Here is a 23,566-nt window from a genome sequence, read left to right as displayed (position 1 = left end):
TTTCAAAGATGCTGCACACCAGGCTGGACCACATCCTCCATCATGAAGTAATTATACCGGCTGAGAGATGAGTTGCATCAGAATGTGATTCATCTCGGATGACAGAGACTGATCGATCATAACATTATACTGTCACTGGTTCAGTAATTAATCAGAGCGGTACACCGCAGCCTTTTAACAGCAGGAGTTAGTTTGATCACCAACCGGACCGGGCTTTACCCAGTACGCTCATTAACTGAAGTTGTATTACAGTTGTATTGTAATAACCTTAATGCAGTTCTATAGATCATATCATTTGAAGATATTGCTGGCTTAAATTATACTCTGAATTATTATGTTATCATTTTAAGGCTATATCTACCATCCATATGAAATGATGGGTCTGTAGGGTATAAACTGGAGGTATGGGTTTATATGTATATAGATGATTATCAGGGGTACGGTAGATTGATATGTACAGTAGGACATACAGCTGCATTAGATGGATATATATACAAGTAGATTGATTATTATACATAATTAGGTGTATTGTATACTGTAAGGTATATACAGTATACAGTACATAGAAAAATAATTATTGATATTGATATGAGTAAATATATAAGGGCGATATATGGGTATTGTGGGTTTATAGATAAATGGTTACATAAGGAGCTGGGTAAATGGGGTATTAAAATAAGTGAGCACAAAGGTATATGGGTGTAAAAGGTATATAGAACAGTGTTAGCATGGGTATATGGATAGATGGGTAAAAACGGCATATGCTGTATTTATAAAGGTAGAAAGACAGAAAAGAGCAGATACAAAGACAGTGAGATCTAAAACTTTAGATTTCACAAATAATTGTGAAAAACTAGAATTCCTGCCAACCAGTCAAGTTTAAATATATTAATTCCTGATTTGTGAGGTGGGAACAGTATACAGAAATAAGGTATATTTGTCTTGACTTTGTTATAAAACAATGAACAGAGTTGTAGCCATGACGGACAATATTTTAAATCTGGCTGTTACCAAAAAGAAGTTGCAAAGTCTAAAACGTGGACGCTTCACACGCGTCGTCAACCCGACAGCCCAGAAGATCTGTACAGTCAGCACATTTTAAAGGTGGACGGGCAAGATCGGTGTCTGACCGAATGTGAAATATGTTCAGTCTCCCCTTCTGTTCCTCAGTTATGGCGTTTAATCATGACCAGGACAGTAAAGTGAAGTGCCGTTAAGTGTCCTTTACTTCACCATTTTTTCCGATTACACATTTGTGTAAAATTTTGTCATACTTAGCGTAGGAATTTTGACTTAAAGCCACAAAGTGGCTTCCTGAGGACACAGTAGCTTTAACCTTTGATGACCAAAATCGAATCAGTTCATAATTGAGTCCGGGTGCAAACATTCACCTGGACTCAAGTTGAAGAAATTTCCTCAAGGCATTCCTGAAATATTGCTTCTTGCATGCAACCTGAGACATAATGCCTCTGGCCATGTCTTCTTTTTATTATGAAGTCAAAATAAAACAGATAAGAGATATATAAAAAAAAAAAAAAAAAAACATACAGACACACATGCATGCACACAGTGATTACTGCCAAACTCTTGTGTGTATTTGCAATCAGCATGTTTTGATGAGGAGGCAGCAGAATCTCAGGCACTCCTCTCAGGGTTCAGTCATGTTGGAAAGTCATTGAGTGAGCCAGAGGTTTGTCAGCATCCCATGAAAGATGCAGCGAAAGGGACACCCTTCATCTGGCCTTGTTATCCTTGACATTTGTGACATTTGGAGCTAACATATAGTCAGTCCGGCGTCGTCATCCCAGTTGCATAATAGTCCCTCCCAGGCTGGAAGCCCAAGGACGCCCGGCCACAATTATCATGAAAGGTCATTTAGTGGAGCTGAATACGATGCATCCACACGGCTGCATACATAATTCAGGAGAACGAGTTCAGGGGGAGAATATACTCTTTCTGTTTGCCGGCAGGTCAGCGTGGCAACTCGATCAAGCCTGTTTTAGAATATTATTAAAATATATTCAAATAAATTAAACTGACGAGAGTTTTTATGGCGGACTCATCAGAATGAAGTGGGTGAAGGATGAAGCTGGAGCCGTACTAGAAGCGTCTCACTCACGGTATGCAAGGCTTTTTAGCCCTCTATTTTCACCCCATGGTGTTCCCACTTACAGTGCTTACACCGCTGAACTCTGCCAGAGGATGATTGATGACTCACACTGGAGGAAAAAAATATGTTTAACTGTTGAATAATCACGTTAAGAATAGTCTGAGCTGTTCTTACGAGCTGGAAGTTGGAAACAATGTACTCAGTCTATAAATGTATTTCTCTTCTGTCCCACTTGTAACAACTGGATGAATTAGATTATTCCTCAAAGAAAGGGGAGAATTCAATGTTTTATTCCATTGCTACAATTAATAGTCTGGTGTAATTGTATCAAGGCTCTGAAGATCAGCAGCAAACAATGTACATGCTAATTTAATGAGCCCTAATTTCATACTGGAGCAAAGTGGTCTAAGCGGACTTCTAAGGGGAGCAGATGGGTCTTTTTTCCACGCTTGCGCGGAGTTGCTATTTCCGTGGTTTAAATTGAACCCGCCGTGCTGAGATTGGTGGTACAGCTCAACAAAGGAAATGTCGGTAAAGATGCGCTCGTGCAGCGCAGCTGGTGGAGGCCGATGTCAGTGGGCAGAGTCCACATGAACAGACAGATCCACAATCCCACAGACAGGTTTGGTGGATGTTCTTGCGTATTTAATCGCACTTCCGTGAAATATTGAAAACAAGATTTTTCTTTTTTTGATTTCAGTGCCGATCTGCTCCTTCTTCAGCCCTACTAAATAGACAATCCACTACACCACAGGGGTTTTAAAGGGGATGAGAGGAGCTCATTTGATTGTGCATGATAAAAGTTGGCCGACGCACCTTCCAATTATCTATTCCTCCTACTCTACCACTGCGCTGCGCTGCACCACAGATGTGCTTGCGTTTGTGTTCACAGAAATTACCAAAAGATAGTTGACAAAAATAGAGTCCAATGTGTGTGTGTGTGTGTGTGTGTCAGATTGATTAGCTATAGAAGATTCAGTGCTTTCTGCTTCTAATCGAGATTCATCTCTTGCCGGTGTACCTGTGAGGAGTCTCCTGCAGAAAGTGTGTGAACAGGAAAATCCCACCTAGAGTTCCTCTCGCCTCTGCTCTGAGGTGTGAGTGAGAGCAGAAATGTCCACACAAACAGCTTTTACACCTCAAATGAGGAAAACTATGTCTAGAAAGGAGTCTTCACCCCTTAGATCTTCCTTTCCGCGTGCCGCCAGCTGTCTGATTCAAATGTCAAAACGATTCAGTCTTTCCCGCGGTTAGCTCTGGGACACGTGCAGCACTGTCTCCTATGTGTGCTCTATGTGATGAACAGAGCTGTGTTGTCACCGTGCATCTTCATTCCAAGCTGTCAAACAGCTGCAGCGCACGGAGACATTTCATCATTTGTTGTGTGCATGCGTGTCGTTCTCACTTTTATGACTTTTGGTTGAAAGGTGTCATCAGTCATGAGTGTGTCCGGATGGCTTTGTTCGCTGGAACTCTGTGCACGTGTTGGAACTGGCTAAAGACACAATTAGTAAAGATTTTAGTGCATCACTAGAAGAGCTTTGGACCAGTTTAAAGGACTGAATATGAGATCCAGTTTTGAATTTTCATGTTTGGATGTTGTCATTGACACCTTTTACTTTGGGTGGAGATGACACAATATTTTAAAGCGCCCATAAGCTACGAAATACCTGCTGATTTTGTTGCACTTCCCTTGTTCACCAGTAGGGGCCACTGATAAGATAATAACCATTCGAAATGTTGACTTTTTTCCAGTTGTTGCTTACATAAACATGTTTTTGTACCAGCAAAGTATTAACCTGCTTTGCCAACATGATGTAAGTCCTTTCTAAATATAAATATGACAAGATGAATGTCTGGTCTGATAATAATTTTGATGCAGCGTAAAACTATTTATGTAATGCACCCCTCCTCCCCCTCCCCCACAGCCTACTGCTCTGCCGGCCTTGGCCTCTCTGATTAAAAACCCGTTCCCCACTGCTCCCTTGTCACAGGCTTTACTTGATACATCACAGAAAAGACACAAAGAGAGATGGGGATAAAGTTCTCTGCGTTGCAGGATTTATTTTGTTTACACTGGATGTTCTCTTAACAAATGTTGTCCTTGTTATTTCTTTAACCTGTTTACTAAAACGCCATGCAAAAACAGTAATACAAACCTCAGATTTTAAATATACATGACTAATACATTTGATTTACAAGAAGGAAAGAAGAAAATCTATACTAGAGCAAGTTATCTTTCTGTCTCTACAAAATGTACAAACCTTTAGAGTTAAGGTAATAAGTGAACCGGCATCAGTACATTAAAGTAAAGCGCTGGTGCCTAATGGTAAATGTTGCTGGTCATAGAAATGAAGCTGTGTCAGTGTTCACTAACACAAAATCAGCAAGTAGTGCCTACTTAATGCACACTCCTGTCACAGAGTCGCACCCCGGGAGTGTTTTTTTACCAACAACCTCCTCAGTTCCACAGTTTAGCGAGGAATAAACCACAGACGCCGTTTTTAAAACTGCAAATGAGTGAGTGAATAAATAGACTGTTATGTATGAGACCTGTAAAAAAACAACAACAACTGTGTACAGACAATACAAAATGGCCAAAAAGAGCACACACAGCGGTTGTGTTCAGTGTTGGAACAGAAATTAAAAAAACATTTTTTAGCTTTTCGAGGCTTTTAGTGATTGGTCCATCTAAATAAAAATGTCTGTTTTTCATATATTTAGGGCACTTGACTACTGTGTTAATGACACACTAGCTTTAAATAAAGTGTTTACCTGCTGAGCAGAACAACGGATGAAATTGCGGATTCATTCTAAACTTAATGGTCTTTTTTTATTTATCTTTGAGGTTTTCTGAAAGTAATTTTGTCTTTAATGTCTCATGTGAACAGTCAAGTTCAGTCTTTATGCTTCACGTGTTTAAAAAAGTTGGTTTCTTTTTGTTCTTTTTTTCTTACTAAATTATACTATTTTATTGCAATATTTATCACCTAACTGCAGTTTTGGTTGCTATCTTAAAAGCAAGGAATGATCTGTAAACTAAAATAAAGAGTTACTGATGTAGTAGAACAAGTGGTAAAGGCACAGAGCTTAAAAACCTTGAAACAAAGTCACCGTACAGATGCTGTGCTAATTTACTATATCAGTCATTATAGCCATTGTTAAATATAACATGACATCTGGTGCTTTCCTTACAACTGTGCAACACGAGCCCGTCTCTGAAACTACACTTTTAAAACACTGCGTACTGAAGAACAAGCGTAACATAACACAGCCATCTGTTCCTCTGAGGACGACACGACTGCGTCACTTCTTGGTTGTTTGTGATGTGGAGAGCTCGAGCATTGTGTGCTGGGAGAGGATGCAACAACCTGCAGCCCTGCACAGGAGATACAGAACATGAGTGGATGATAAGGAGTGAAAAATGGCGGAAAGTGATGGTGAGATAGTTTGTTGAAGAAGGAGTCTTTGTTTTGGTCTTTGTCTCTCGTTATCCCTCAGTCCACACGGACAACACGGTGAAGTGCGGCTGTTTTTCTAATGCTCACACACGGCATCTCAAGCTTGACCAGTTGTTAACTTTCATCACGCTTCCATGTCGGCAAAACATAACTTGGTACCAATAAATGTCTTTCATCGTTTCCCATTGGTCAGATATTATCCTTTGTTTTTCACATGCAAGCTGGCAGATTCAGTATTCTGCAGCGCCTGTCTGTCAGGGAGAGTTATATTTCACCCTGTGCTCAGAAACATCATCATGCACGGAACTACTCGCATCGGGCCAGCGTACAGATGGGCCGGGCGAGAGCGGCGTTTCTCACAAAGATGGAGACCTGCGGTGGTCCCAACCTCTTCATTCTGCCCCCTGGCAGAGTTTCATGGAGATGGAGAGCCCGGAGGTTTAGTCAGCCATAAAAACTGCTGAGCCATGTGACTTTCTTACCAAACTGGTGACAGTGGAGATGATTTATAAGGAAGTTTGCCTGTAACGTCTATAGAAAGTTTCGGAGTCGCTTTAACTGATGAGGTGTTTTCTCTCCAGGTGGAAAAATGTAATTGATCTTAATCATTTCAGGAAAAATCCTGAATCCTGAAAAAAAAAGAAAAAAAAATGGGATTATTATCGCGACGAACCTCCTGGGGGACCATGGGGCACAAATATGCTGTTGCCCCCTTCCATCCCCCACTGTAAACATCAGTACCATTGTTTCCCCAGAAAACCACCAGCAGTCTGGAGCAGAAAATGAAGAAATATATCATAAATTCACTGGTCCATCTTCTTAAATGTGAGCATTTGCCAGTATCAGTGGCAATAAACTCAACATTTTTAGGTTTTTCACAGTTGTTTGGACCAAAAACTACACTGAATGTGTACCTGGGTTTAAGAGGGGTTTTGTTCCCACTATTTTCCAAGACTATACTGAACAACTAAAACTAAGAAAATAATTGCCTTCATTGGTAATGAAGCGGATTTCTGTTTGCTGCCTTGCAGAGCTTCTCTGATGGAATACTACTACTTTCTCCAAGGTTTTCTGTGCATTAACTAACCACAGACAAATTCAAAGCAGGAGGACAAGTCATATCTGATAGTGAAGAAATGTCAAATAAATGTGTGATTAGTCATATTATGCAGACAGGATTGATATGAGGCTTTTTGATGACCCTGGACAGTTGCTACTTTGGCAGTAATTCAAATTGTGGGGTTGCCAACATAACAACAGGTCTATGAGATCAGGAAAGCCTTCACAGACACATACAACAATCCTTTATTAGCTAGACATGAAAGATATCACTCCACTTCACTGTGTCTGTGTTGCCAGAGGTGCTGTTGAGTTTCCATGACGGTGACAGATGGATGTGGGCCAACAGAGATGTTACCTCTACAGCTTCCACTGCTGCCGTTTCAGGACATTGTGTGAACAATGTTCTTTCTGAAAAAAAAAGCTTTATATTTTGAGGCGCGACCCCACAACGTGTTCTGTGTGTTGCTCTTTACAGTTATAATGTAACAGGACAGCTTGCTCAAGGCCAGCCTTCCATTCAGCGGCCATGCTTATACATGCTGTCACAATAGGAGCACTGATCCAGGATCAGCGGTCAAGTCATGTTAATGTGATTTTTTTTTTTTTTTACTTCAGACAGAGGAAGGATTCTCCAGATTTGATAGTGTGTGTAAGAGTGCACCAGTGAAATAAGCCTCAGTTCTGACAGTAAAGTCTTAAGCACTGCAGGCATCTAAATGTAGGGAGTGTCCAGGTGGGATTCCCTTTTTGTCTGCCAACAATGCACTTTTGCCAATGAAATGCACGTTGTATCTATTTATTTTTACAAGTTGCCCACAGTTACACAAGTGTGTCGTAGCCACTGACAGCATTTTCACAAATATATTTTTACTTGTGGGAAAAAAAATAGGAAAACTAATAATGGCTGAATTCCATTCGGCTGTGTCAGTTTCAGGGTTCAATTATTGTCAAATCTATCTATCTATTAATCTGTACAATTTTTAATATGATAAAAGACATTTTCACATCTTAATAATCAAAATATTATTATTATAAATTGTTGACGTAATGATGTCATGCCTTAATGGGAATTATGTGTGCAGCATGGCTGCTTTTTACCCAGGTTATGTGCATCCTCTCTCACATACAATGCTCACATTTTTCATTGTTGTTTGCAAGTGAATCATTCAAGTTTTATTTTATTAGAACAAGTGAAAAAAAATCATAAATCATATAGTTTGGTTAGAGTAATTTATTTTCTACAAACAAGTTTCAATTTGAGCTCTAGCTTATCTGCCATCCTGATTCTTTCTTGTTTCAACATACAGACACATTTCTAGAAAGTTAAACTGTATTACAGTAATTTCGGTAGATTGTTACAACTGTGAGAAACGTTTTAGGACTTACTAAAAGAGAGAAATTACTTGACAGTGATTGAAACTTGTAACACTACAGTGTTTCTTGTATATGGCCTACATATAAATTGCATGACTGTTGGTGGGTTGAGTCCCATTTCCTTTTTCAAAGCTGTACAGTGAAGAAAGGCTGCATGTGGGCAGATAGGGGGCAGTAGAAGTACGGCTGTTTAAACCAGTTTACCCAGCATGATAATTGTGCGAGGAATGATACTGGGATTTGAGGAGAGAGTGGAGTGATGGAGTGTCAAAAAAACCAACAACAACAACAACAACAACATAGATTTGGGTCAGCCGTGGCCCGGAGGAGGGGAGCTGTCACACAGGAACAGAGCTGTTAGTTGGCTGCATCTATCTAGGAGGCAGCGTGCATGCCGCCATCAGGCGTGCACAATACTGGGAAGATTACTGCGTGCATCGCTTCCAGCCTGTTTCCATTACTTTTTGCATTTAATTTGCAGCACACCGATGCATTTTAAGCCGCACTGCTTAATGGAATAGACTGCTGCTGAAATGTGCACTTCTGTCTTCTCACTTTGGTCTGTAACTTTATCGTTTGTAACAAATTATATTTCATGCCTCTTTTTTCACACACTCATGATAACTTCTGTTTCTGTTTGATACACTGAACTTTCAATTCGAGGGTCAAACCTTTCTATATTAAATGAGTTGTCGAGGCCTCTCTCGTTGCCATATCGCAGATGGAATCCAGATACTTGAAGCTTTTCCTGATTACGTCTCCGCTGAGTTGCCACCAAATAGAACAGGGTGCTAATGCACTGAAGGGACACATACACACACATCGGTGACCTGCAATCTCATGCCCAGTCAGAGCAAACAAGAGCAGAGACGGGGTGACTCATCACCAGATGGCTGAGTGTGAGAGTGGCACGTCTCCGCCACCAGGAGCCCTTATGCGTTTACCACCTGGAACAGGCCCAAGTGACGCGCCCCTGGAGTCCGACCACCCGGGAAGCACAGTGGAGACCAGGCAAAGCTCGGCACATAACGCCTCTCTATCCTGTCCCTAGCCGGCCTGATGTTTTTCCTCTCCTCGTCTCTGCTACTCCTGCATTACCAACCTTCTGTCTGGATCTGTCTTGCAAGCTTTGACAGCCTCCCCATCCTTTTCCCCTCCGTCCTGTCCATCTCAATCTTTTCCTTTGTCATCACATCTCCCGCACCTCCTCACATACACACACTTCCTCCTCCTTACTTCTCGCAGGTCTCGACTCAGGCATCAGTAACAGGCTCAAATCGGCTTGGCCAGTTCTCCTCCTGCTCCTCCTTCTGCTCCTCCTGCTCCTCCTCCTCCCCATTCTCTCTGAGCGTCCCTGCTTGCTGGGCTATATTGGGTAAATAAATTAGCACAGTGCCCCACTCTGCTAATGAGGACAAGGTCACATCTTAACAAGCCTGTGCTTAAGTTAAGCAGTTTGAGGGATCGATTCCATTATCTCCTCTGCAGTCAATGGAACCCGTCGTAGAACCTGCTCGGTACGTACCAAGTGTTTTTTAACTGCTTTCTCCTTTTTATCCAAAAGCAATTTCTCTCCCCTACAGTGTTTTATTTTAAACTGAGGTTTGTTTTGAAGGAAGAGAAGGGACAATGAAAGAGGACTACAGGCATAATCATGTGTTTTGCTGTGCAAATGGAGGCGACTGTTTGGTAGAATTAGTGGAGAAGCCTATTTGTTGTGTTCAGGCTCTTTATCAAGGAAATCAAAGGAGGAATAACGGCAAGGCTTTTATCGTGTAAGGGCTTCTCCCAGGGCTGGAATTTTGAGCAGTTTAATAGGAAATACTTTAAGTACTTTGTTGAATTCTGGATTTCTTTTCCAATAATTTTTGTTCTTCAAATGAGGCTGAAGCCCTTTCTGATGCTGAGTGGTTTGAGAACCGCTTTCAATCGATTCTGCGAGGTATTTGCAGAGAAACGGGGGGGTTATTTTTTAAGTGAGATGATACAGTCGACAACGCTGGCATTTCCTCCCTGGAGAGCCGAATGCAGAGATTTGAAAGGCTTAGTGAGATTGTGGAAGAAAGAATTACTTTGTCAGCGACGGGTTTGAAAGCGCTCATCAAAGAACAGGTCATTTTTCAGCAGTAGCTGCAGCGTCCTAATAGGCCCCTCTGATTTTTTTGACACCAGATGGTAGAGTTGTCATTAGGCTGCACTGACAGGCCTTCTGAAGTGCGATGCAGTGTGTCACTTTACACACCAGCTTTTCACAGGCACATCATCCATTTGCAAGATCATCTTTCCGCTATTGTATATGATCGCACAAAATCAAGTCCGTCTGGCTGAATAACTGTAAAGCTTCAGCGCGGCTTCATCAGCAACTTGAGAGCAATAACGGACATATTGAGTAAAGACCTTTTTAATATAATTTTAGAAACAGATGATTCTTATAGACGCATTCGTTTTTTTAATGCGAGTGCTTTAAACCAGTAGCTGTCATGTCTGATCATTAACATTTCACAGTAATCACGAAGGAGGAATTGTAACTTTAGTCACTTCTTTTTTTCATTGCTTTTTTTCTGTATAAGGTACCCGATTTCATTTAATAGAGATCTGACAGGCGAAATGAAATGCTACAAAATGCATCTAGGACCGCCAGAGAAGGATTTAAAATTTTAGCCACAATTGTTGTGACCAAAATATTGATTGGTTGCAACCAGAAGAGGAATTGATTCCTACAGGGGGAAACCAGAGGGAATTTTAGGGAGCGCAGTAGACCATGTTTGAAGTTCTGAACTTGTGATTCATCACATTAAGTTTTCACAAACGCACCAAAGACTGTTTATTCTTGAAAAGAGATCAAGGCTAGATGACTTATGGCCTTTCATCCCACCTTCACGTGTGTCACACTGATGAGCCAAAACTTTTGAATAACTTCTGCCCAGTTTGCTACTGATCCTTCACACGCTGCCAGAACCGTTCAACTCGACGAAGACATGGACTCCACAAGACTTCTGAAATTTGCCCTGTGGTATCTGGCACCAAGACTGTAGCAGTAAATCCTTTAAGTCCTGTGTGTTGTAGCCACTGTGGATCTGACTTATCCCTGCACATCCCCCAACAGCCTGACAGGAGTTCCTGGTTTGTCCGTCCTGTTGGTGGTTTCTCACTTCTGCTGAACGGGAGCAGCCACAAGCCCCGTGATCTCTGAGATGCTCTGACCCAGTCATCTTGGCTCTTGTCACAGTCACTCAGCTCCTTGCAGTTTCCCGTTTTTCCCGTATCCAAGTTGTTGACCACAGGAAGGACTGTTAACTAACCATCTAACACATCCCAGACCGTGACATTAAATGATAGCATTCATTTGTCACGTCATCTATGAGTGGTCCTAATGTTTGACTCACTTTTGCCAAAAACAAGTTGTCCAACCCAACTGGACACTTAACCTACATTAAAGAAGCCACCGCTTGAGTTCCCAGATAACCTATAAAGTAAATCCACACCTTACCCAGGGCAAATTCTCCATCTTCCTTCAATCCGTATTATTGCCTCCTTATTGGATCTGGGTCAGCATGTTTTAGTCAGGACCTGGTGCCCTGGTGGTGTGTTTGGTAGCTTTATATGTACACGGACACAGATATCTCGGTTGACACAGACCGAGGCAGAGCGAGGAAAATGAGCACTCCAGGACATGTTTCTAATCTGCATTACTTTACTTTAATCCACTTTGATCAGAAAATGTGGCTTTGGCATTACAGTATAAGAAGGAACCTGGTCGCCCAGAAAAGCTGATGGAAGTTCTGAGAGAGTAACTAGAGGAAGAGCCTATTGGGACATGTTTGTCTCTTGAAATTATACAGGAACCAGGTAATGATGAAGTAAAATTGCACCCTTTTTGTCCCTGTCCACTCTCATTGTATTCCAGGAGATGTGATGCTTTTTCATGGAGTGCAACGTGAAAACCTCCCGATCTGACAGTTGGCCGGTCATACTGTACATGTATAAGATTTAGGATACATTGGTTTTCTTGTGAATGTCAAGTCAAATCTGTCACATAAAAGGGCAAAACATAAGAAGTGAGCACACCATCCAGCTGCAAGGTGAGCAAGGAGTGTAAGAGGAATCTACAACAAGTAACACTCTTGTGGCTTAATAATATTAATCTCAGGCTGCACGGCGATCGCTTTAGCGCCATTAATGCTGTACGTTATGTCAATGCTGGCATGTGTTAAGTCCACAGGGATCATAAATACTCAACGATGCTTGGGATCACCACAGTAAATCTGTTAAAGTGTCCTTTAATACATTTGACCGAACGGTACCATCTGTTTCCAATGAGGAAAGTAATTGATGAGAATAGGGCTTCACCTACCAGTGACTTGGGGCGCATGTACTGCGTATAGTAATAAACTTTATTTATTCAAGTTGGACAAAGTTAAGAGCTCTTTTTCAAGAGAGACCCGAGAACAAGAAATTATCACAAATCATCATAATACAACTTTGAAATTCCCCAGAGACGTTGACGTTCCATTTTAAAGGTGTATAATGCCTAAAAACATACATACCAAGGTTAGTGAACATGCAGTATCTAACATATATGAATGTTGCGCAGTGTTTGTGATAAATGCACAGTTGGAGTTTGGATGTATTTGCATGTTTTATTGAACAGAATGAGAGTTGAAAATGCTGAATTATGCAGCAACTGTATTCTGTATGTTGATTATTACACATGAATAATCAGAACTGAGTCACATGTCACTGTGTGTGTGTGTGTGTGTGTGTGTGTGTGTGTGTGTGTGTGTGTGTGTGTGTGTGTGTGTGTGTGTGTGTGTGTGTGTGTGTGTGTGTGTGTGTGTGTGTGTGTGTGTCACACCTTGAAAGGTCACGCATGTGGTAGCTTGAAATAAGAAGTGTGTGTGTGTGTGTGTGTGTGTGTGTGTGTGTGTGTGTGTGTGTGTGTGTGTGTGTGTGTGTGTGTGTGTGTGTGTGTGTGTGTGTGTAAGGAGGTCACACCTTGAAAGGTCACGCATGTGGTAGCTGCATTGTTCGCTGTCGGTTGTGATTAACATTGAACCTTAGGGCAACAACATGCTTTGTGTCACAACGTGTGTCACAGTGTGTGTTTCAGCTCTTTGGACGTGTCTGAAGACATTAAATTGTGACAAATATCCAGCTGCTTGGATTATATAAACAACAAAAAAAAGATATGTAAGTATTAAATGTTAAACTTTAAATGCATTGTATGTCATTTCTGCAACTACGGGTCTCCTAATCAAAACAGGAACCATATACTGAATTTGACATCATGAAGTAGTGTGGGATTATGAGAGTTGTTGTCTTCATTGTTAACCACCGTTGCCAATGAAAATACATTTTTAGCTGAGCAGTTAGCGATGGCTTCTCTTTCTTGTACGGCGTAATTATTCCTCTGCCTCCTTTAGGGATTATGGTAAATACAAAAATCATAAAATGTAGTTTATTTGCCGTGTTGGAGACAAGGGTCAGTGCTTCACAGGCATCGCTTTGCACCGTGGAAACCCAATCGTTAGCTACTGAGGTTAACCAGTGGGAGTTGAGCCATCGTTGCTACTACCTGGTTGTTCTGGTATCTCATGGGGTGGGAAGTTATACAAAGTACAGGGGATGACGTGGATATGATGTCTCCGACAGGCAACATAATGAAACACACAATTACCTTGGTTTAAATGTATTTCATTGAGTTTGAACATTGTTGGAAAAGTTTGGGTAATGTAAATATGCAACTCGGCAAAATACATAACAGGTCTCGTCAGGTCCTTTAAAATTCCTCTCCTGGCATTGATTAAACCTCCAAAAACTCATGTTGTCCATCGAATCTTCATATTCGGAAGTCTTTCCAAGAAATGGGCTCCAATGTAACTTGACACCTTCACCTTTATTCAATACGTGCAGATCTATGAATATGCAAATAGTCCCCGTCTCTGTCCCCACCCCGCAAGGTGACCTGATTGGTTCCTTGGGTATGTGACGTATGAAACCCTCGCTGTCTGAATCTGTGTATTGAGACTTAAAGTGTAAATGTTTGGCCATGGCTGCTTATTTCATTTACAAAATGCTTTGAAGCATAAGAATCACCACACCAACATAATAACAAGGTTAAAAACTTGATTTAAGTTAAAGTTAAACATCCTCTATGTTTGAAAGTGCCCCTTATTGATGAACAGTTTACTTGCTTTTTCCCGGGTTGCTTTTATATTACATGTCCTGTAATTAGCGCCTGAAAGGAAGAAATTGACAGTTTCCAGCACATAGCCAATCAAATCATTTCATTTCGCATGAAAGCTTTTACTAATTTAGATCCAATTCTTTGGTTTGGTGTCGGTGTCTATACTGGCCTTACTAAGCAGATTGAGTATTGGCGAGAGGCCACGGATCTGCATCAGTGTTTAGTTCAATTTATGCAGCCACAGCTTTTTTCACTGCTGCAACACCGTATGCCAAGTGTCAAAACAGTTCTCTGCATTGGCAGATACCTGCAGTTTAGACTTTAGAATCACTTACAGGAAGAAGAGCTCACTAACAAAGCTGTTGTTAAACTGCTGTCCTTATGTTACAATATGCATTGTTGCTTCTTTTCTATTCAGAAATGTCACTGGAAACTTTGAAATGTTGGACTTTAAAGTAAAGGGAACTGATAAAGTGTCTTTTTAGAGATAGTATTTCAGTATGAGCATATCGGTAGCAGCATGTTCACGACCAGAGAACTGACAGGTTTATCTTTGGTGTTGAATGTTTTGCTCAGTACAGATCATGATCATTCTTATCATTAGGTCACCGTTTGTCCTCCACAAAGTGTTAAGGACAGGTGAGTGTTTGTGGGACTATAAACTCTTAAAATACTCCACTTCACATCACTTGAATGTTTTGGTCCTTCGACCTTAGTCATGAAAAACCTTCAGCTGGGCCAGAAGTCTTCAGGTCTCCAAAACATATTTTCTCTTAACATCAATAAACTTCATTCTATGAATTTCTTCACAAAATCATCAGGGAATAGTCACAGAAGCACTCTGAAACTGGCTGAGTTGAGTGCAGCACTGAAATAACGTATCAAAAGAGCTTTCCTTCATATCCAACCTGACCCCTCCTGTTAGTGGAACTGAGGTTTATGTAATTTCTTTGTTGAAGGAAATCACGGGACGATCTGTAACTAATGACAGAAAGTTCCCAGGAATTGTGACACGTATTGCAACACTATTTGAACCTGGCATTTTACATGTTACATTTGAGCCACCAACATCTCTGAAATTTGCTTGGAGTAAGAACACATCTTTCCAACAGGATTTCCCATGTTTCTCAAATATGTTGAAGTAGTATGACTCACAGCCTCTGATTTAACCTCCACAGATTCTTTATCATGTTTTAAGTACTTGTACAGGAAAAATATACCACACCTTCATCCAGTCAAAATCACCTGATGGTCTTTCACAGTTAGAATTATTAAGATATTGTTATGGACATACCTCAAATATTCTCCATATATATATGTTTTGTCTTTCCTTTATTTGGGTTTAAAGTACAAAGGATTGTTGTCTCTCTCCCTAAATGTGTTTTCTGTTCTTTCATTTTGCTTCTGTAGCAGTTTTTTTTTTTTTTGTCTATAAATATGCAAAGCAAAGAGTGGGAGCTTCTCAAATCGTTACCTACTACTGTAAATGAACACAGTACGCAAGAGCATGAGATTTGTTTACCCGCTTCTTTTTGATGGAGCATCGGTGTTAACGCGCTCTTTCCCTGGGGGGCTTCACCGGCTCCGAGTGAGGTAAACAAAGCAGATGTGAATCATAGAGCGGGAAAACTCATTAGTAACTTATCATTAAACAGGTTCACATCTGCACTTCCATTTTTGGAGGGCACTGAATTAAATAACTTGCACTCATGTCAGCAGCTATCAGGTCAAACGCAAAGAGAGGCTCCTCCGTCCGTCTCCATCCATCCAGACTCTAGTGCAGATGTCAATACAGGCAGCGTTCAGTGTGTTGGACAGCGACTCCCTACAAGGCCAAACAGTATCAAAACATGATGTGTGTGTGTGTGTGTGTGTGTGTGTGTGTGTGTGTGTGTGTGTGTGTGTGTGTGTGTGTGTGTGTGTGTGTGTGTGTGTGTGTGTGTGTGTGTGTGTGGAGGAGCAGAAGTCAGTGTACTTGTTTGCTTAGGAAGTTTGCAGGAGATTTGCACTGATGAATTAATGGTGGCAGAGCAGTGGTGCGGAAGATGCTTGCGGGGAGGGTTTTGCGGGGGGAGGGGGGTTATGCGAGAGAACAGAGAGAAGTTGTGGCTCCATCCCGCCGTGCTTGGCTCCCCGGGCGGAGCTGTGCTGGCTCGGTGGGTGGGGTGAAGTAATTGGGGGCGGGGGGAGGGGTGAAGGGAGGGGAAGGAAGGAAGGAAGGAAGGAAGGAAGGAAGGAAGGAAGGAAGGAAGGAAGGAAGGAAGGAAGGAAGGAAGGAAGGAAGGAAGGAAGGAAGGAAGGAGGGACGGAGGGACGGAGAGTCAACAAGACAAGGATAAAGCAAAGACAGGCCACAGGCTTACTGTGTTTTTTATGTTGTGAGTGAGAGCTAAAAAAAAACAGCCGAAGTCATGCTGTAGTTCAGCAGCAGCCTTCCACATCAGCTCACTGCTGCTGCGACCAGCGGCCAACAGCTGCGGGCATCAGCAGCGGCCAGCGAAGGAGAAAGACTACACTCACTGTTTAATTCATGGGGACTCGGAGTCGTGCGTCACTGTGCCTTTTGACCATTTTAGCAGCGCAATGGGCTCTGAGACAGCGACTCAGTGGCCTGAGGGGACACACACACACACACACACACACACACACACACACACACACACACACACACACACACACACACACACACACACACACACACACACACACACACACACACACACACACACACACACACACACACACGCGTGCGTGTGTAAACAAGATCCTCTGACCGATGACTTAATACATAACCTGTTACCAAAACCCTCACCATTGCATAATTAACCTTGACCCTTCCTCCAAAACACACAAAGCCTTGTTTTTATTCTGCCACTGCACGCAAAATTCATCAGTGTTTGAAAAAATATTTATAAATATATTAATAATTAATTTATAAAAAGATGTATACCTTTGTCTGCCGTTCACTTCAACACTGTCATTTTGAACAATCACGGTCTGTGGAAATAATACTGTTTGCATGTTAATGGTGACAATTGATCTTACGATGGACTGACATCTTCTGCTTGAAGTTCATCTTTCAATTGACAATCTTTTTGTGAGCCGAGAGGAGAAATAGTACGGCTGCAGGAAGAGAGCATAGGTGGAGCAATTTGAACATGTTTCAGAAGCAGAGCAGTAGATTGGAGAGTGTTGAAGTGGATAAACCTGTCGGCAGCATCTACTCTCGACCTCCTCAAGCACCAGATGTACAGTCTGCCGCAGCCTCTGGGCGGCCGACTCGCGTATTCAAAGAATCACTCTGTATGGGAGTCGGATCGATTTGCAGCACTTTGCTCTCTAATCCCTCTATATCTGCGTACCTGTCTGTTTTCCTGAATAAACAGAAAATTCACAAAGGCTGTCACAACACATGCTTGAGCGCTACAGCTGTGCAACACAATCTACCTGCAGGCTGCTTTCTCACAGGATATCACAGTGTTATCCTATACTCAAATCCATCCGTTTGTATTGCTAATTAAAACTGAAGCAGATGGGCAGTTCATGCATATTCCTCTGATGCTACCTTTTTGTGAGGGAGGTGGTTCGCGGAGGCCTTACTGCAGGAAGCTAACAGATGTCCCGTTTGAGCTGAGCGTTGCTGGGAATATCAAGTGTAGCTGCCTGCATGGCGCTCGTTGGCTGCTGTAGCGGGAGGACAGGCTGTTTACTAAGTGCTGCCGAGTGGGAGCGATCTCTCACTCATCCTACCCTGACACCGAGTCACATGATGACCTGTAGTCTCGTTTGGTCACATCTGAAGATGCCACCTCATAATGAGTCGCGTACATCCTTCTGTCTGTGCTCTCATGCTGGCATTTTTCACCCCAGAAAATCAAGCAAAAAAAAAAAATCCCAAATGGATCGTGACATCGCTTCTTCCTGAACCCAGACAACATGCAGTTCACCCATAAAACCACAACTGTACACTTTTTTTGTTGCACATATTAAATGAGCGAGATGTATTGTTATGTGAACTTTATGGACGATGCAGACTGAACAATACAAACACTAAAATAACATCAAAAACAAGCATCTAGTTTGACAATCTTTGTCTTGTTTTTTCTCATCTAATGCATCATTGTTGGGTAACTGGTACCGTATCCTGGGCATCTCACAACATCCTGACATGGCCGGACATACATTTTATTCGGTTGCTGGTCCATCTTTCTCGATGAAATCTTCCTGATGACATCGTGAAAGATGGCAAGCTTGGTCGAGGGTCAAGGTGTAGTCTGTCATGGCAACAGTTAGGACTCTCTACTCGTCAAATATGACAATCTCATCAGACATTATTAATATTGTACAGAGTGAACCCGACCTCAGAGGTTTCCAAGCGGGGTCTGTTCACCTTTGATGTAGCCAGGCTTGCCGTTTCCTTCATTTAGCGCTGCTAATGGGTCTGTAAATAGCTCTAGCTATATTTACACACATCATAGAGGAATCAATCTTCTTATGTAACTCTGAGCAACATCTGTAAGTTGTAATGGACTCAATAATGGTGTCTTTTCAGCCTAGTTACAGGTGGTGAGGCTTGTTGCCATGTAGATCAGAAACTAGAGGGCATACACAAACACCGTCCATCAAACCTGTGTTGTGCTCCGCCTTCACTATGCATTGAAAAACTCCAAACTTGATTTACTGTTGTAATGATTCCACCCACATCTGAACCATTAGTACCCACATATATAAATGATGTTGCTCAATTCATGCTAAATTAACTGGAAAGAATTCTCATTTCCTAACGTCACTTTAGTTCAGATGCTGCTACTACAAAGACTGATAACATCCTTCAAACCTTCAGTAACTCAAACATTTATCTTTCATTGCTGCTTTACTGTATGTTGGATAAAACGAGACACACTTCCATGGGCTGCGTGGGTTTTTAATAGCTATAGAAGGAATTCACAAAAGACAGTAATTAAACTTCATCTCGCCAAATTAGCTTGTGGAAACGATTGATCTTCATGGATAAACATGTGAATACTTCAGACTTTTCACTGCTGTAGTTTGACTGGAAAGCATCGGTTGCCCTTGCAGAGGAGTGGGCTAAATCTTTTCTGTGATGATTTGGTACGAGAGTCCGTTTGATGGGATTGACAGCTGCCCAGCGAGCTCCTGGAGGCTGTGTCTTCATTTGTCTTGTCCATCTCAACTGTCACTCTCCATTTAGGAGCTGCTCATTCTCCTCGCAGTGTGGCCAACACCCTCGTCTTCTCCTCCTTCTGAGAGAAGTCCATCCGGCCCAATGTGACACTTCTTATATCCTTCTTACATCTTCTCTCACTGAAAGGTTAACTTCCCGCCAGAGCTGCTCATGCTTTCTTAACTGCCAGACTACTTCCTGTCGTACTAAGTGTCGCTGGTGTCTTTGTGTCTGATTGAGAGAATGAGACGAATCCCCTTTCCTCTGCACGTCAGCTGAACTGTGTCACACTAGAGTAAGCTAATGTGTGCGCCCGGTGAATTTCAGTGAGCCGAAGAATGTGCCGAGCGCTGCCAACGGTGCCTGCTGCAGAAGGGCATCAGGTCGACCAGTTTGAGCCAACCAGCCTGCCAATTGTAGAGGGGGGGGGGGGGGGGGGGATTATGAATTACGAGAAGGACGTGGGAAAAAGAGAGACGAGGAGGTGATTCGAGAAATGAGGCGGCGAGAATGACGGAGGCGGAGATGTGTCTGCTGGGTCACGCCAGGTAACCGCACATCCGTCTGCTGCTCTGTGGGAAGCAGGTTGGAGTGCAGCTGCAGAAGACTGACTTCAAACCAAAGACTTCGTACTCAGCCCCTGAATACACACATCCTGATGCCGAGCTGACCCACAAACATCCAGGATTGGTGCGGCCCTATCAGCTGGTGCTCGTGACACCAGTGGTGACAGATGTTGATGCCTCCAGTCAGCACCTCCTCTTCGCCGATGAACAGATGTGCAAGTGAGAGAACACAATGGAATGAAGGGATCGTGTGACTGTTGAAGTCTCGGCATACAGAAGGAGAGGAAAGGGCAGCGCTGGAGACACGAGTCGTGATTTTAAAAACGGTGCTTGTATGTACATGTAGTGCATCATTCCTCCTCTTTATCTGGATGCAGTTCCAGTGTGCTGAAACTTGGGTTTATGTGGACACTTAATGGTTGATTACTGTAACTTAATCACCGCTGTTGGCATGTACGTCACAGCAGCAGCAGCAGCTTCGTGCTGCTTATGTTACTTCTCACACGTAAGAGTTGATCAGTTCCCACAACAAGGGCCCACTGGACGTGCGTCACCCAGGTTACCCATAAGGCCTCCTTCCTAAAGTGAAAGGCTGAGACGGCAACAAATGTTTCTCTAAGTTATTATTAACATTTCTCACAAGATGCAGTTTGAGGGGGTTCTTGTCATGAAAACTTGGTTAACTAAGACTTTTCTAATTGACTAACAGTAAGTCAAATACCCAGGGCAGATCTTATTTCCTTTTTGATGTCTTTAATTTTGCTGAAAAAGAAAACATGGGACTGGCATGGCCAATAAATACCCTATTTGGTTATGTTGCTTGATTTCCAGAACCAGGTTCACCTAAAATAGCTCCTCCCCCTTTGCAGGTTTAGGACTTGGGTCTGAAGAGGAGGAACAGTTACAACCAACAATTGTTTTATTGTACATATTGCAAGTGTTCTTTTAAGACTGTTAAAATAGCTTAGCTGAAATTCAAGAAATCTCATGTCAGGTTTAAAGCTATAAATATCAAGCTCTGTGTTTACAACCCTAGTCGGATCAAAATGGCGACCACACGCCTCTTCAATTAAATCCTCAAATTTGCTCATGATGGAAACCATCGAAAAGCAAATTATCAAACAAAAAGTGATATTATTTCAGATGAAAACGGGGAAGAAGTTCAAATCATTCTGCGCAGCATTTAACGGCAGCACCCGTGTGGTGGACGTCCTCGGGGGGGAAAAAAAGGCTTTGGCAGTCAAAGACCGTTTTAGCAGTGAAGACATGTAGCGTCTTTCATGTGCAGAGCCTGTGTCTGTCCACGCTGAGACAGCCATGCGCTGTTTCAAGGACACGCAGCAGAAGAAACATCCGGGGTCGAGCAAATCTGTTTTTGTGCCAATTAGGAAGGGCGGCCAATCAAAAGTTTGTGCTTCAGCGAATAAGCACGGTTTCACATCCGCCTCTGCTGTAGGTCAGATGGATGTTTACATCGCTGGCAGTCTTGTTCATCTCTCCATCAGACGAACGTGAAGCAGCACAGAAGTTGAGGATGTTTTTTTTAATCTTTTTTTTATAGATTTTTTTTTTTTCTTCTCCAAAATGGAGCATTCATCACACAAGGCTGCTCGCTGAGTCACTAAACCCTCTGCCCACACTGGTCCCAACGCTTCTCCCATCACAACTTAAGAGGCTAATTAGTATAAAAAAATGAGCAAGCAAAGTAAACAAGTAAAATTCTTCATTTACCTGTAAATTCTTCTCCATGTTTTTGTCACTGTTGCATGAAATATGATACAGAAGCAGCCTTAAAGTTATAGCTTTTTTTAAATACTTTAAATATGTATTAATAGTTAATATTTTGCTTAAATATAAAGTTGAGAGGATGAATAAGAGTCAGGACTTTAGCTTAAAACTGAAGACATGGGGATCACCTAGTTAGAAATTGCTATATTCCCTTGAGAAATGCTTTTTTTTAATTATTATTATTTTATCCTTTATTTCAAGAATAAATAGTATAAATAAGAGAACCTTATAGGTGTATTTTTTTTTACTTTGGAAAATTCCTGTAACAGTTTGCCCTTGCTTCCATTTTGCTACATACACTAGGCTAATCACAGCCTGACTCCTGTTATCAAAACATCAAGAGAAGGACAATAATACAACACCTCAATACCTACACCTAAATACACAGCAGCATTTTATTCTCTTTATATGTATGTAAATTATTACCATTTGCGTTTAATTCATGGTTCAACAGATACTGACATTTCTACCATAGATAAAAATAGACAAATGTTTGCACTGGCCCAAACAAAGTGTTTACAGTAACTTATATTAACGGTGGTAAATGTAAGCTACTGTGTAATAAACTGTTTTTTTTTCTTTAATTGGCTGTGATTAGATCAGTTTTAATGGTTGCAATAATGCCACAACTGCAACAATTATTGCATTTAGGCAGCAAAGTTGTGTATATTTACTATAATTCACTTGCTACTCCAGGGAAAAAAAATGTATTGTCTCGAGGAAACAGAATTTTGACCTTTTTTGGACACATCTTTCTTTTGACGTCAATCATGTTGCTTCTAAAATTGGCGTTCTGTCTTAACACACAGCTCAAACATTGTCCTCCAAAATATAAGTTACATTCCTACTCTAAAATTAGAATTAAAAAAAATGTTACTCAATCTCTCAGAAAAAAGTTTATTTCTGCAAATCGTACTCATCAAATTTGTCTTTCCATCATCTTAAATGAGCTGCAGGATTTTCTGCAAAAATTGATATAAAATCTACATTGACAAACCAACCGGTATCTTCAGGATTTCCATTATTTTTAGCAGTCGGTGGGTCTGCTGTATATTACACTTTTCACAAATTAATTTTTGTAGCTCAGGGATATATTTGCTTGTTATTCTGTCAAACAAATTAGATACAATGTGGGAGTCTAATAACTTTGCTAATTAAAAGTCTCCTTTTCATCTCTGCTGCTCGCCCTGCTCCTCCAGCTCTCTCCATCTGTAATGATCTAACACGATGCTCCACACGCTGCTGAAAACTGCCAATAACTCCAAACACATCTGTGATTTCTGCTCTGCCACAGTGGCATGACGCTGTATCCACTACTTGTGCTGACCAATCGTGTCGCTTCCTGTCGCCGGCGCTCGGCAAATGAGAGCGCGAGAGCAGGACTGAGGCTAGCAACGAGGAGGAGGAAGAGGAGGAGGAGGAGGAGGACGGAGGAAGACCGCAGTAACGGCAGTAACGGTCCCATGGCCCCGCAGATACTCACTGAGTCAAACGCTGAAGGCTGTGTATGATTGAGCAGCTGAGTCTGACGGGGAGTGTGTGTGTGTTTGTCGCCAAGATGGTGACAAAGGGAGCAAGTGTGCATGTTTTTTTTCCCTGTATGTGTCTGTATTTGCTGCTTGAGTGCCACACAGAGAGACAGAAAAGCGAGGGAGGAAAAAAAAAATGCCCCCGAGTCAGAGCCAAGCACATAATGAAGCAGTGACTTTTTTTTTTTGTTTTCCTCTTTCCCCCCCCTGCCTTGTGTCAGCTAAGATAATTCCTCTGTTTGTCAAGTGAAAGGCCATGGCTGAGGGGTGTTTCTGTGTGATATTGATACATTTTAGAAAATGA

The 23,566-nt window shown here is 41.9% G+C and overlaps 1 protein-coding gene across 3 annotated transcripts in view; it reads left to right on the top strand.

The window, feature by feature from the left end:
* The window catches only part of oxr1a (oxidation resistance 1a), a 169,876-nt gene that overhangs the window by 38,649 nt on the left and 107,661 nt on the right, over positions 1 to 23,566 (top strand). For 2 of the 3 annotated variants that reach the window (XM_069702118.1, XM_069702115.1), the window contains exon 1: positions 9,484 to 9,524. The exons of the other annotated variant lie outside the window; for it this stretch is intronic. In XM_069702118.1, the coding sequence (XP_069558219.1) occupies positions 9,499 to 9,524 (26 nt within the window). In that variant the 5' untranslated portion in view covers positions 9,484 to 9,498. Of the gene's footprint in view, positions 1 to 9,483; positions 9,525 to 23,566 lie in introns of those variants that run through there. 3 annotated transcript variants of the gene reach the window in all.

This window comes from Brachyistius frenatus, unplaced genomic scaffold (assembly GCF_029030835.1).
Source record: "Brachyistius frenatus isolate BFR_SWC_R1_liver_20210118 unplaced genomic scaffold, ASM2903083v1 Contig_40, whole genome shotgun sequence".
Lineage (NCBI taxonomy): Eukaryota > Metazoa > Chordata > Actinopteri > Embiotocidae > Brachyistius > Brachyistius frenatus.
Note: the sequence above shows the minus strand (reverse complement) of the source record. Positions and strands in the feature narration are given on the sequence as shown.